At 34.1% G+C, this 16246-nt stretch overlaps 1 protein-coding gene across 1 annotated transcript; it reads left to right on the top strand.

Annotated features, from left to right (window-relative positions):
- Positions 1–2343: 2343 nt before the first annotated feature.
- On the top strand, positions 2344–15605 carry LOC138333443 (uncharacterized). The gene is made up of 2 exons (XM_069281821.1): positions 2344–2598; positions 6591–15605. The coding sequence occupies exon 2, from the start codon at positions 7063–7065 to the stop codon at positions 8254–8256; it is 1194 nt and encodes a 397-aa protein (XP_069137922.1). The 5' UTR covers positions 2344–2598; positions 6591–7062; the 3' UTR covers positions 8257–15605.
- The last annotated feature ends 641 nt before the right edge of the window (positions 15606–16246 follow it).

Raw genomic sequence — 16246 nt, 5'->3', positions numbered from 1 at the left:
TTTAGTGTCGTTCGCAGCATGATTCAGTGGGGAAAGTTCCACTATTGCAAGGAGCCCTAATCAAAATATAAAGCAGCCTCCGAAGGCATTCTCCCACTCATCCCGGATACATATAACAAACAGGAGCAAACATCCTTAAATGACCTTAATAGTTAATAGAATGTTAAGCAAACTTAACCAACCGACCGAAGTAAGGGTTTTTCGATATTAGCAAGCTGCTGGCTTCAATTCCAGACCACAAACCTGTAAGTAACCTACACCATTGAGTATGATCTATAGGACTGTTAAATTTATCAAGATGGCAGCATGAGGATATTAGTATGTAAGAAATCCTGTTCAGAACCAGTGATATATTTTCAGTTTAATATTAAACATCAATTCTGCGTTTCATTATTTTGTCCAAGTAATATACATATGTATTATAAGACATGGAAATTATTATCGTAATGGCTACATAAAATATCTCTACTCTGGTCGGGTTATCATTAACAAACAATTCCAATTACTGTTAACTAAGTTAATTTCGCAAGCGATTTATGTTCTTGTATTTGGCGACCGATTACATCTCGCAAAAATAATAATTCGGCGCGACAAAGATTTAACTACAGTAGAGCGTTTTAGATATTTTTATAAAAAGGTATAGAATTTCAAATCTAACTCCCTACCTGCAAGGTTAACAACTATTAATGGTGTGTGACAGTTGTAAAACTATTGTAGTTAGTGATGTGTGAACGTTGAAAACCTATTACAGTACAGATGTGTGTGACAGTTTTAATACTATTGCAGTACAGTGGTGTGTGAGAGTTGTAAAACTATCACAGTACTGTGGTGTGGCAGTTGTTAACCTATTACAATACAGAGGTGTGTGACAGTTATAAAACTATTACAGTACAGTGGTGTGGCGGTTGTAAAACTATTACAGAACAGTGGTGTGTGGGATTTGTTTAACTATTACAGTACTGTGGTATGACAGTTGTGAAACTATTACAGAAGAGTGGTATGTGACAGCTGTAAAACTATTACAGTACTGTGGTGAGCAGTTGAAAAAACTATTACAGTACAGTGGTGTGTGGCAGTTGTAAAACTATTACAGTACAGTGGTGTGACAGTTGTAAAACTATTTAAGAACAGTGGTGTGTGGCAGTTGTTTAACTATTACAGAACAGTGGTGTGTAGCATTTGTTAAACTGTTACAGTACTGTGGTGTGACAGTTGTAAAACTATTACAGAACAGTGGTGTGTGAAGGTTGTAAAACTATTACAGAACAGTGGTATATGATAGCTGTTAAAATTACCGTACTGTGGTGTGGCAGATGAAAAACTTTTACAGTACAGTGGTGTGTGGCAGTTGTAAAACTATTACAGCACAATGGTGCGGCAGTTGAAAAACTATTACAGTACAGTGATGTGGCAGTTGTTAAACTATTACAGTACAGTGGTGTGTGACTATTGTTAAATATTATAGTACAGATTCATGTTATGGTAGGATGTTACGCTAATATCGAAACCCCTTATTATAGCAACTGAAGGAATAATGAAATTCTTTTGACAAATGCCAAGACCAAATTCCTATTCATGCAATACAAAATGTCTTTTTTTTTTGCTCCCTCGATTAAAAATTACTTTGTAATTCCGTCCTTGCGCTGCATGTTAACGTAATTATCCTACTTAGGTCTCCATTGTAAACAAAGGAATGACTCATTGATATGTCACGGGTATGTACACCAAAAGTACAGATTTTTCTGATGCAATACATTTGTGTCCACATACCGTGTAGTTTTATCTTACTATGAATACAAAGGTTCATTAATTGTATGATCTACCCAAAGACACAGATACATCTACTGAATGTTTAAAATACAAGGTTTATCTGCATTGTTATAGCACATATAACAGTACCTCTAATTTTATTTTTCTACTTTTAATTCTAAACAAAAAAAACTTTTACACCTTTTGTGACCTTTGCGTAGACACAAATTCATAGCTTTTCTATGTTTCTTCACTAAAAGGACACAGCAATGTTGTAAACGAATGACCTATCGATAGTTCCACTTTCTTACCTTTAACGTCGATTACATAGAAAAAAATAAAACCCACTTTGAAAAAAAAACCATGGATTCCTTACAGAGAAAAATATAAGCTGTGGCTAATTATCGAGATTTAAGGGTTTCTATCAAACCATAGGTGAAAATGGTATTTTATGAAAGCTAAATTATAAATAATAAACTTTTCTGTAGACCACAAGTGAACGATCTTGTCTTGTGTGATCGTCTTTTATATCTACACAACTTTAACAATACTCCTTTATTCCAATGATCGTGTGTCTCTTTAAATTCAGACAACTAGGAAGTACATTGGGTAACACGCATGAACAAGGAAGTTACGTCTCTCTAGTTTTGTTATATGTTGTTTACCACGCCAGAAAGGTGTGTAGTCGAATTCGTCAACATGAAATGTTTAAATACCAGAAAATACGCTGCTTCGATTTCAGACCAATAGTCGATGGCATGGTTCTACGAAAGCTGCTAGATTATCCAGATGGCAACAACAGTGTTGTCCTTGGATTGATTTATAAGTCTTGAGAAATATGTAAACAAGGTAAGCAGGGGCGGATTCAGGGGGCGTGGGACCAAGCAAATCAGGCGAGGAAGCTCTCGAATAAATGGTGTAAAATCCTGCATTCTGAGGATTTCATGAGCACATTTTCCAGAAAATAATTGAAGCCATTTAAGGATGTTAATTTATGGTTTTCGTGTCATATTTTTTATTTGAAGTTTTGATTTAATTTTTTTTACTTACAGAATTGCAATATCAAAATCTTAATATTTATATGGACATAAAGCGAAGAAGGGTGGGGGTCTGGGGGCTGCCTATAAAGTTACAGAATTGCACTGCCTAAAATCTGAACATTTATAGAGGCACGAAGCAAAGAAAAGGATGGGGGTCTGGGGGCCGCCTAGAACGAATATATATGTACGTACCCAGCCTACTATGCCTTTAGGCCGGGTACGAATTGGTCCCTATGTATCGTAGTGGAGTTCACCCGGGAACAGTTTTTCATACTTTTTGAAGGTTTCCGATTATTTTATGCATATAAATGCATTTACATATTATTTTTGTCCAAAACAAACATGAATACCATGCTTACTATCTACCGTACCGCTCACAAGACGTCAAAATCACATTTTGTGAACTTGCCGTATAAATTCCCTTCTGAAAGACCTTCATATGTATAATGTAAACAAAATAATGCCTCGATGAGAATTTGATATTTTATGTAGTTCGGTTTTATTGCCTAGTAGGTAAGCTATATCAAACAAGTACGATAAAATGTAAAACAAACGTTTTATAATGGTTTGCATAATCATCACTTTGCTCCATTAGCAGTAATAGGGAACAACTGTAGCTCTAAAGAAGACACCATTTTCAGTCTAAAAGTCTTTTGAGCTACAATATTGCAGCTAGGGATCGCCTATTGAAGGTTTTTATAGGACTAATAAAAATGTATGTGAACTTTTTTAACGATATAAACTTTTACTTTTATACATTATCTGTCAGATTAGATAATTCATTTTCCCTAACATACACAATATTCATAATTCGTGTATTGGACAATGAAAGAAAAGAAGGCTAGTGGTCTTGTCTATGGCCAGACGCTGCCAGGAATCATTACTATCATCTTGTTTTCTAATAGGGAGCCTTTTGTCATGTGCATTAATTTTTTAACATCGTTTGTCCTATCTTATAACATTATCGTTAAGATGTGTTTTTGTTGATACAAAAAAGGAAGGCATCTGGCCATGGGGTGCACCCAGAACCCTAGAAGCTCTCATTTTCTGTCGCATTTGGTTCTCTATTTGGTTTGATTTTCCACTTTTTTCTTTACACACATTTTCTTAGGACAAATAAAAGGCTTCTAGAAGCATTCGACGTCAATAGTGATCTTGTAACTGGCGTTTTGAAAGTACGCACACATTTGTGAATTGATAGTCGGATTTAATACAGGACTTTAATGCTGATTCAAAAATGTGTAATATATCATTTACAACCTGAAGAACGAAGGGCATGACATATAGTCAACCAGCGAAGACTCATGGCCATCTACAATTCCTTCCACCCACCCCTCCCCCTTTTCTTTTATTGCTAAGGATATCGAGATATAACCTGTCAATATTGAATATTAATGACAATAATTTATCTAATATATTGGGATTTTATCGTTTTTTTAGGAAAAAGTAAATACTTGAAGGGATTTACATTGTACCTTTTAAGCGATGGAGATAAAACCTTAACTTACACGAAAAAAAATATAATTATTAAATTGTGCCTGGATACAAGTATGTTCATGCATGTATGTACCACAAAGTCGAATACATTTAGATTTTAAAATGATAACATCAAACGGTAAAGGTAGGAAACGGAGCTTTCTGTCTAATTCTCACTCTTGATCTATTCCCCTTTTCCTTTCTCCCTGTTTTTTTTCTCTTTCTTCCTTCTTTTCCTTCCTTCCCCTCTTTCTTTTCCCCTTCTTTATCCCTTTTCTTTTTTTCCTCTCCTATTTTAGGGGGGGGGGGGGGCGTACGCCGGGTCCGCCCCCCCTTGGATCCGCGCCTGGTAAGTATCTCTTAGTATCTAGATTCAATGGCATTGACCTACCAATTCTGAGTTTTGGTAACATTTGAAAGGTACTAACGGAAGTTGTGAGTCTTATTTAAAAACAAAACAATTCAGCTATACTAGACGTAAATATGAATTCTTTATAAACAGCTAAAGCTATCCTTAAATTATGTGTCCTTGTTTACCTGCTCAATGGTACCTTGGGGTCAGCGAAGACCGATATGGGAATGTTAAAATTTTATATCTGAGGCTAATAATTCTAACCAAATTTGACTCATTTACTATGAAAATTGAGGAAATAATGCTCATAAATGTGTTTTTCTTATATAAACTTAAGTAAATTTGACCCCCTCCCCAGGGGAAAATCTAAGATCCCATGACCTTGAAATTCACCATTTTTGAAAAGGGCCTTAATACCTCTATGAAGAGTATCTCACAGTTCCATCATATCTGTTAATTCCGAAGACGATATTTGAAATTTTAGCCATTTTGATTCCTTTTTGCCCAGCCCCTTTGCCCCTGGAGGTCGGTCACGACCAATACAGATATTATGTTAATAATTCTAACCAAGTTTGACTCATTTCCTATGAAAATTGAGCAAATAAATGTGGGTTTTTATCAAAATAAACTATAGTAGATTTGACCCCCTTCCCAGGGGGAGACGTAAGAATCTTACATGGGTCTGTAAAGTGGTCAGCGATATCTCAACCCGAGTGAAAGATTTTGGCCATTCAACCCGAGGCTTGCCGATTGTTGACGGCCAAAATCTTTCACGAGGGTTGAGATATCCCTGTCCACTTCAAAGACCCATGTTTGAGTCTTTTTCTCCCAAACTAAGAAGAAAAATGATTAAATTCCACTTGGTATCCAGCTTTTGCATCGCGCCATTATCGCAGGAACGTCGTTATAAGTCAAAAATTAATGACGTCATCTACAATGACCGCCGCAGTTACGCCGCATGAATTGATGACGTCACGTTATTGTCTAGCGCGTGTGAGTTGTCCCTTTGTAAGACAGAGTTATTTTTTCCCTAGCAACCACGGGATATCCCTGTGAATTGTGGGAGAAAATATAATTCAGAATATTTGTTAATGGATTTTTTTTATGTTGCATGTTGCATTGACGGATAGCTACAGAAATCACTGGTACACCCATATTATTGTCTTTCAACAAACTTTTTGAGGACAAAACTTGTTTGGAGTATTGTAGTGTAAATCTTGATAACGCACGTATTAGTATTGCTATTGCTTCTGTTATTGTTCCTGTGTGTGTGTGTGTGTGTGGGGGGGGTAATAAAATAAAAAGCCAATTAAAATAAAAAGCCAATTAATTTCCCTGTATATTCTGGTCAATATTAGTTAGTGAAAAATATTCAACAATAAAACTTCAACATTTTTATGTGAAAAACGAATTTTAGAGCTATTAAAGCGTATTTGTTTCTTTTCTCGACACGCATTGCTTCTCCATGATGTTAATTTCCACTATCATATGACGATTTCTAGAAAAATAATCCGTTGGCAATAACCACACTAAAGATCTCTAAAAGCGAAAAGCATATGGCATACTATTAATATGCGTGCATCGTGTTTACGCTTCAGATGTATGTACAGGTTCATTTATTATCATTTTGGTAATGATTTGTGTGGTTACATATAAAATGGAGAAGAAGTATAAACAATGACTTGTTTCTTTATAAAAAATACTTACATGCTGTTTTGTACATTATCATTAAGCTAACATTTTAGTCGGGGGGAAACATGAAGCAACATTTTATCTTGCGAAATAAGTATAAAATAAAAGTAACCGTTATTCCATGCACTGCGTTCTAATATGTCTTGAATGTAAAGCTTCGAATAAAGAATTGTTGATATTTGAGAATTTACAAAATTAAATCCTGCTGGTGTTAAATATAGATAAACAAAACGAGGTTGGAATTTGATAATTCTGTGAAACAATATCATTTATAATTTTAGGTGACACGATTAGCTGATGACAAAGAGGGACAGCTTAAATACCTTCAAAGACTTATGAAAGTCAAAGGATCTTTAAGATGGCAACTGCTGCATGTCAAATACCTATTAATGCCAACGTTACCTGTGTTAAACATGGAGAACCATTGTCTTGTTACATAAGCATGAACGCATTAAAAGCATTTTTCACACAATTGTAAGAGATGATCCGGTAAAAATCAAGACAAAACTCAGCTCCGCTGACACTCTTCTCAGAAACAACTCCAGTTCATTTGATGAACTGACGCACGAAGTGGAGAAACATACAGAAAAATTAAAACAGAAACTTAACGATTTAAGACGGGATACGCTATCACTTTATCAGAATATTAAAACTGACAACGCAAAGCTTATAGAGAAATACAAAACGGACCTGGAGACGTACGAACGGCATCTCGAACAACAGCAACGTTGGCCAAAACAAGAACGTTTTGGCATGGAATTGGAATTGTATAATGAATCTTGTGAGATCGTCTCTGTACCCAGCTTTCCTGTGAGACCTTTCCTGACTACTGCTACCTTCACTCCAAACAACAGTTATCATGTTCTTCTGGAGGTGGCCTTTGGGAAAGCTACTACGTCCAGTGAAGGACAAACACTTGCGACGCGGAAAACATTATTATCAGACACTAAGGTATTTGAATATTGTGAGTTTGTATCTAACGTTGATGATATACGCCCTACCATTGATGGTCTAATGTGGATCAGAGAAGGGTCGGTGTTAACTCTCATGGACAAAACTGGACAAAAGATACAGAAAATTGTTCACACGGCTAAAATAATTGACATCTGCATATCACCAACATCACACAGCCTGTGGATCTGTGATAAAAAGAAAAACGTCATGAAGCTGGGATTAGACATTTTGCCGCGCCGCATTTTCACACAGCTAACAAATAAATTAAAACACAAGGAAGAACCAGAGCTTAGACATTTTGCCCAAATGTTCAGAACCAAAAAGAAACCCAGATGTATGTGCATTACAGGCAGTGACCACGTGATTGTGGGGATGACCAATCAACTCTCCAAATTCACTACAAAAGGTGAACAGGTGCTCACTACAATGGCTGCAAGTTTGATAAAACCAGAAGTGTCCACACCGCACCGGGTTGCTGAATGTCCAGTAACTCACAATGTGGCAGTGATTGATTCCAATGATGCTGATGACTCACACAAACATGTTGTTGTCTTAAATGCCGATTTCATAAAACTATTCGTGTGTAGAAACGACATCACCTTTCTAGAAAACACAGAATTAGAACTCCTCAAATGTGAACCTGACGAAGCCAAGTACCTACATTATATCAATGACCTTAATTCCCCTCTATGTCCTCAGGATGTAATGTATGACAGCGAAGGTAACCTCCTCATTGTTCACAAAAAACCTTTACACAGACAATACAGAATTCTCCTCTTTAACGGAGGTGGGAATTTCCGGATAGGCATACATCATGAATCGCATATGCGACGTACGCATATGCGACGTAATGAAAGACCCAGCGTATGGGTTGACAAAGATGACCATGATTCGCATATACAATGTAATGAAAGACCCAGCGTATGCATAGACAAAGATGACATCGTTTGGGTTGCGGATAAGGAATTGCTTGAAGTACAGTACAGTCAATAAAACCACTTCTGTGCAATATTTGTGATGCAAATAATTGTGATAAGTAACTTTACCACATTTGCATGGAACAATGCATTGCGTAGTGCTTAAAGCCGAATACCCTCAGGTCGCTTACAGCTCTGTGACATGGTGCAGGATTTATGATAAATTTGATCACTGCCTCTGTAAGGGATCGAACTCGGAACCTATGGTAATATGTCACACCATCTTCAGCTCTCGGACACCACGCCCATAAATAGATATCACAACATAGCAGAACGGTTGGAGATGCTGAAGCGCACTATTTAACTGTTTGTTATGGTTTAATGCAATCTGATTAAACCCATATATTACGCTCTGGTCTCGAAGATCTTGTTTTAATCATATTGGGTTTAGTTAAGTTTGTCTACCGTCTTCCATGACGGTGCCATAGCGGTACTTCAAAGTTAAAACATGGCTATGATGTCATCTTTTGTTGTCACCCGTGCTTTATTTAGACTATTGTTCAAGTACTTGTTCTGTCTGTAGATTATTACACCTTTCACTGTACATTAGTTTACCTGTAGCTATAGATTAGTTTCAACTAATCTACAGGTCCAGGTAAACTAATGTACATTAAAAGGTAGAGAGTAACACTAAATATAGCATTGTAAAAATTGGACCGATAAATAACAAATAAATCAAATTAAATTCATCATAAATGTAATACAACACTTCAATAATACATAATATAACATATTTTCTGTTTTATATATTGACTCATGGTCATCGGCATAAATCCAATCACATCGCCGACAACGCTAAAAATTACTCCTTGGGTTGAAAATCCAAACTCTTAGTACATGTATTTCGACAGCACAGGCATTTCTACAAAAATGTTTTGATTTGGAATAGAAGAAACATGCACTTTCCTTCTTTGAAAATTGAATGTTATCATTATATTTCTTGTCCCAACAATACTACTGTTTTTAAATTGATTTATTTCTTGAATACATACGCGTAACACATGAATTCACATTTCTTGAATTTAATACTTTCGGTATAATTCCTTATCCAAGAATCACACAAAGCCTAATGAACAAATTTGAAAAATTAAGTTTAAGTTACTTTTGTTCACTTTTCCGTTTTCACTTAATTTCAATGTAGTTTCCTTTAGAATTCACTAAATCTTGATATTATGATTTTTAAACGAACCAATCATATTCTTCATTTCATAATGTAGAGCTGTATATTCAAAAATACGTTTCATAGTAACCCTCGATATGTTGTGAATATCCGACAAGTTATATCCAAGTGAATGGTCTGACATAAACAGCAGTTAAATTAAAATATCACAAAATGAGATCCCTTAATGGAAATTGATAATCATTTTAGATAGTTTGACTTTAGTCAGATCTGATTTGCACTGTCTGCCATGTTGCCTCTTGTACTGCTCCACTCAAAATGAAGAAAATTCAAACTCACAAAAAATCTCTTGTAATAACATTGGTATGGAATTTCATGAAAATTCCATGCAATGCATGCATGACCAAAGTAGACATTATACAATTATGTTGAAATGCTTAGTGTTAAAGGTGGTTGAATGTCTTACCTTGAGCTGTTAGTTACACAATAACCATATTTAGTACTGTACATCAGAGTGCCATGTTTTAGTGCCAGGTTTTAGTGTCATGCCTTCGGGCCTCGCATTGTCCATTATATAGACTAATCTACAATTTTCGGTGTTTCTCCTTTACATATTGGCACCGGAAAGAAGGATCCATGGGAAGTATCCATATTAACTTGGTGTAAAAGATCAGTAACTATCAATATAAATTTGTCATACAGTATATAACTGTGTGAACGTCAAACACTTGTATTTTACAGTTGTATGTGACAGCTGTAATAAGAGGTGTGTGTGTGAAAGTTGTAAAACTATTACAGGACAGTGGTATGTGGCAGCAGTAAAGCTATTACAGTACATTGGTGTGCGACAGTTGTAAATCTGTTACTGTACAGTGGTGTTTGACAGTTGTACAGTTATTAGAGTACGGTGATGTGTGACAGTTGTACAACTATCACAGTACAGTGCTGTGTGACAATTATAAAACTATTAGAGTACAGTGTTGTGTGACAAATGTAAAACTATTACTGTAAAAAGATGTGTGTGACAGTTTTAAAACTATTACAGTACAGTGTTGTGTGTGAAAGTTGTCAAACTATTACAGTACATTGGTATGTGACAGCTGTAAAACTATTTTAGTACAGCTGTGTGTGACAGTTGTAAAACTATAACAGTACATTGGTATGTGACAGCTGTAAAACTATTACAGTACAGTGGTGTGTGGCATCTGTTAAACTATTACAGTTAAGTGGCGTGTGACAGTTTTAAACTATTACAGTACAGTGGCGTGCAACAGTTGTAAAATTATTGTAAAGCTATTACAGTACAGTGGTGTGTGACAAATGTAAAACTATTACAGTATATTGATGTGTGACAGTTGTAAAACAATTACAATACATTGGTGTGTGAACGTTGTAAAAGTTATTACAATACAGTGGTGTATGATAGTTTTAAAAATATTACAGTACACTGGTTTTCGACAGTTATAAAACTATTACGGAACAGTGATTTGTGGTGTTTGACAGTTGCAAAATTATTATCCACTAGTACCGTATACGCGTATACCAAGAAGAGGGGATAACAGATGAGATGGTAAGAGGAGGTCTGTAATGAGTAAATTTATTATTAATGTCAATTCCATTTTAAGTCTAAGTCGTTAGTGTTGTCAATTTATGATGCAAAAGTAAATGGGAAAAGTTTGATTATTTTGTAACCCAGACTTAGTTTTCCCCTGTTAGATATAGCCTCTTCTAATAATGGGAGATTGTAACTTGCACAGAACAGACTGGAGTTTATAGTCTGCTAGAAATGATAAGGAAGCTGAAGTATTCTTGGGACAGGACAATTATCTTACCCCAACAACTAAATAACTTTACTAGATGCAGAAAAGAAAAAGGACCAATTTATGTTATATTCAATAATAACAATCGAAGAAGAGATGACCGAAAACAGAACTGTGTTCCTATTTGTAGTGATGATCATATTTGGTTAGATTGATTGATTGGTTGGTTCATTCCCACTCAGCCAACATGTTATTTTTGCTACATAAATTTTACCTGAGTTTACCTGTGTAAAAGTTGGATAGAGTCTGTATCAATTATGTGGATTACAGGTGAAAAGGTAAAAAGGGAAGCAGAATTTAGCTGTATCAAATTAAAATATATTTCTTATGATATTATAAATTAAAAAAATGGTGCGTGAATTTGGCTGTACCAAATGATATACCTGTATAGTTAAAGTAATATGTTTTGTTAAAATGAAATTATTTGTTTTAATCTATGTCTCAAAATAAGGATGCAGGTTAATGTGCATTGCATATTTTAAACGATTATTGTTTTTTTCTTCATAATTATGAAGTTTTTTTTTCTGTGTTATTTAATTTATCGGTAATTTACATTGTTTTTTTGTGTGTTATTTTTAATATTTTAATTAATCCCAAATATATTTGAGCACATATGCTTTCTTTTGTTTTCCTATTTAGGACAGATTTTTGGTTTTGATTTATTCAAGTTATGAAACCTGTTGTCATTTTCAGATACATTGCATATCACATTTACACATTTACAATGTATATTTGCAAAGAAATGTACACCTTTAGCTCATCAGTATTTGGATATCATGTATATCCCAACGTCACTCCAACTATATATATATGCTGCTTTGCCTCAATTTTCAGTTATGTTGAAGGAAGTTGACGTTTTTTATATTTGTTTTAAATTTTGAGAATACAGTAAATAATGGTGTAACAATCTTTTGACATACACCAGACTGAGGGATAAATTAGATAATCATTGAAATAATACAGACTTAACAGAGATTTGTTTAACATCTCAAGACTAGAAGTATTTATACCAAAGGGATATCATTCATTTCAGAAAAAAAGACATTAATAGTTTCAATGGTATTATGACATCTAAGAGATTCGTCTATGATTTCAGATGATCAAACAAAAACGATTCAGAAAATTATATTTTACTGTCGTGTTATCAAACTATGTGCTTAGTTGTTTCCCATGTGTATTCTTGATTCCCATGTGTATTCTTGACATTATATGTACATGTAAAGTGCAGTATATATATGTTCCCCGTTTTATATTCCATTTAGCATTATTTTTTATTTTTGTTTCTTCCATATTTTGGTAATAGGCTAAAATATATAATTCTATATAAGATAATCATTGTTTTACTAGTATTTAACATACAATTTCTCAGTAACTGCATTTACATGAAAACCTACATATAAGAATAGGCTAATGAAAAATAACTATATTACAGCAGTATTAAAAAAAGTTTCTATCATCTAATTAAAGGGAGAAAAGATACCTTTGTTAATTTAACTATAATTTTATATTTAAATGCTCAGAAAGCATATATAAATAGATCTACAAAATGATTTTTATATTGGCATCAAGATATGAAAAATAAACTATCTGTAAGTTTTGTGTATAATAATAGATCTTTCCATGACCTTATGGTACAGGTGTAGCACGTAAAGGTTATTGCATGGCTTTCGAGTAATAAGGGATTTATTACACCCGAGCGAAGCGAGGGGGTAATAAGTCCCGAGTGACAAGAAATCATGCAATAACCGACTTACTGCATGCTTCTCAACCTCGAACAAAAAGACAGTCTGACTGAAAAAAGCCATGCAATAACCTTTACATACAGGTAAGTCATTTTCTAAAACAGCCTATAACTTACCTGTAATTAGCCCCTATTGTTCTCTATTGTTCCTCCTCCTAATGTTAAAATAGGATATGTTGGCTGAGTGGGAAGACACCGATTGGTTTGTTGGTTGAGTAGATTATTCTATTTACCAATCACATTTCACCCGTTATCATTATACTGTTGAGCGCTAAGAAGGAGTAGAAACTAACCCCTTTATAGACTATGACGTGTCTCGAATAGGGGACAGAGATGAGTACACATCGGCAATCCAAATGTAAGGCGGTATCAGGGATACGTTAGGTCAGTTAGGTATAAGAAAAAAGAAAAGATCGCAAAATTTGTTTGCAAACTTTTGTGAGAATCCGCAACACCGATGAAGTTAAAAAATTGTGACATCTTGGTAGGAAAAGGGTGTTCATTTTATCTATAACATTTTCAAAAATGGCAAATCCATAATCTAGAAGAATTTCGTTAAATATATAATACACAGACCAATTTTGTAGAATAGCAGGGTATCACTCTTCCCAACATACCAATAAACCTCAATTTAATTTAAGAAAAGTTGTTCAACATCGTATATATGTATATACTGTTCTAATTAAAAATGAAGTTATACCTACTGCTCCAAATAAATGGAATCAAAATTTTGAAATGATCGAGATGAATTGGGAAATATTTATAAACAACCTTTTAATGCTACTACTAGCTCCAAGCTTCAATGGTTGCAATTCCGAATAGATCACAGAATACTAACTATCAAAACATTTCTATTAGGAATCAAACAAAAAACTATGTACATCCTGTAAAACATATCCAGAAACAATCACTCATATATTTTGGGACTATGAAAATGTATCAAATTTGATTGAACAATTAATAATTTCTATAATTATTAATAATTTAGGTCTTAGAAGTGAAAAACATGATTTTATTTTCGGCAAACAAGAAAGTCCACATACTAATTTCATATTGAAAATTTGATACCGCTTAAAGTAAAAACAACCGTAAATATCTAAAAAAAAAATGTCTAAAAAATCATATTAAATTTTATTTTTATAACTGAAAGCTCACAAGATTATAATATCCAATAGTAATTTAAAGCGTAAACCACAAACACTTTGTACAAAATTGTTGTAATATATAAACAGTAACATTTTAAAATTTCTTGAAAGATCTCTGTCCTAGGTTTTTTATGCCATATATATCAAGAGTAGTCTCTGTAGGAAGGGAAACAACTTTTGATGAGTATTTTAATATGTGTATGTATTATGCTATGTTAATAAGATATTTGATATCAAAGAAACACAATTTAACAAAGCATAACAATTTATTGACTCGTGCACTATCCGGGTCTCGAACTCACGATCTACGGCACCCAATCGCCTAGCCAAACATACCTGTGCCTTCTACCACTGCGCCACATCCACATAAGTACGTTAAAATGTTATTTGAAATAATTCTTCAAATGTAACATCAATTGTATTTGTATTTCATGTATCTTCTGTACATGTTGTGTTGCGTATATTTTTTGAACAAAAGAAGTCAATAAAAATAAATTTAATTTTTTTTACATCAAAGCTTAAATAATATCTATCATATATTATATTAGATATCTTATATCAACATATATCAACATATAAAATATCTTATGTAACGGCTATGCCTTTCCATCATTTACATAGATATAACAGAATTTCTAATTATATTTCAATATAATACATCATTCTTGCAAAGTTATTTAGGATGTTATTTCACTAGAATAGTTGTATTATGTGGTTATTTTACTGAAGTAAATGTTGAGCTAGGCTAAGTAACTTGCGATTATTGTTTCGTTTATCTAATATAATTTACTTACCGGTTCTGAGGAGTGAATGATTTAAACACAGAGAGTACCAGGTAACTATCGCATCCAATAATATAGCTTAATTTATCATATTTTACTTAATATTCAACATCGTACATCTCTATGCAACTCTGCGAGCATCTGCTCTGCCTTATTGTTTACTTTACATTTGGATCTCTCGGATTTTATCCATATCACTATTAAAGTGTTCCGAATTTAATTACGTCATCAATTTCTGTAATTGACCAATCAGAATTAGGGGCGGGAAAATTTTACTATAAAAGTTGCGACCCGCGGTATTTTCGAGCAGAGCGATTTACTCCTCTCAAGAGATAACTTGAATCTCTCAAGTTAGCCTTCAATACCTTGTGCGGATCATACCCCCGTATAATACAAAGATGGAACGAGACGAAAAGGTGATTATTAGAGTTCTTGTATAAAGAACAATTATAATAATCAATAAAATTCACTTTGTAAACAAACCTTTAGATCAAATCGCCATTTTTATTCTCCAATCCCAAAGTTTCATAGTATTTTCTTACAATATAAGTATTAGTTTTATAAAAACGGTACTCTCATATCATCGGAGTCGGTAAATATATAGATATTATCTAATTTGGAAATTTCGCCAAATTTCGCCAATATTCGCCAACAATCGCCAACAGTGTCCATGTTATAGAGATAAGATATATATGTAGTTTCTACCCTGTGAAATTGTGTTAATCCTAATCCTTAATAAAATTTATTATCAGAATACAAATTCTGACTGATCTTGGGTTATCTTTTGAGTAAAATTACTTAATTTAAAACCAATTTACCAAAAGCCAGGGCCAGACGGACCAGGGACACGTCGCCGAGCAAAGATCTACAAACATAGAAACTGGAACGAGGAATATCAGACGTGAAAATTATATGAGCTATCTCATAAACTATATGAAATATCTTTTATCGCAATCAAAATATCATATACATTGTTCTACAGTAATAGCCATTGAATTTAGGATCGACATTGATATAAATGTCATGCTGACTTGCCATAATTATCAATAGGCCTACTTTATATGTTTTTTAATCCAAACAAATTCTGATTCGTCGTCGCTCACAAAGTTCATACAAGTTTAGTTTAGTATATGATAATAACACGGGCGTAGGAAGATGAAACGAAAGGGGGGAGGAGGGCAAAAGCCCTCAATATTTTGTAACCCCCTCCTCGCCCAGCACCTACAGGCGGAAATTAATTCTTATATATTCCATGTATACTTTATGTACTTTTTTCATACATCATAAAACATTTACAGACAGTGGCGTAGGTAAAAGGAAATTAAAGAATACGCAATTTGCCGTGCGAGCGCCGAAGGCGCGAGATTTTTGTATTTGGGGTTCTGTGGTCTCCCCCTG

Source organism: Argopecten irradians, chromosome 10 (assembly GCF_041381155.1).
Source record: "Argopecten irradians isolate NY chromosome 10, Ai_NY, whole genome shotgun sequence".
In the NCBI taxonomy this organism is placed as follows: Eukaryota; Metazoa; Mollusca; class Bivalvia; order Pectinida; family Pectinidae; genus Argopecten; species Argopecten irradians.
This window is presented reverse-complemented; position numbering and strand designations above follow the sequence as displayed.

Coding starts and splice junctions, on each gene's coding strand:
- LOC138333443 (XM_069281821.1), top strand. CDS start 7,063: ATGGAATTGGAATTGTATAATGAATCTTGTGAGATCGTCTCTGTACCC.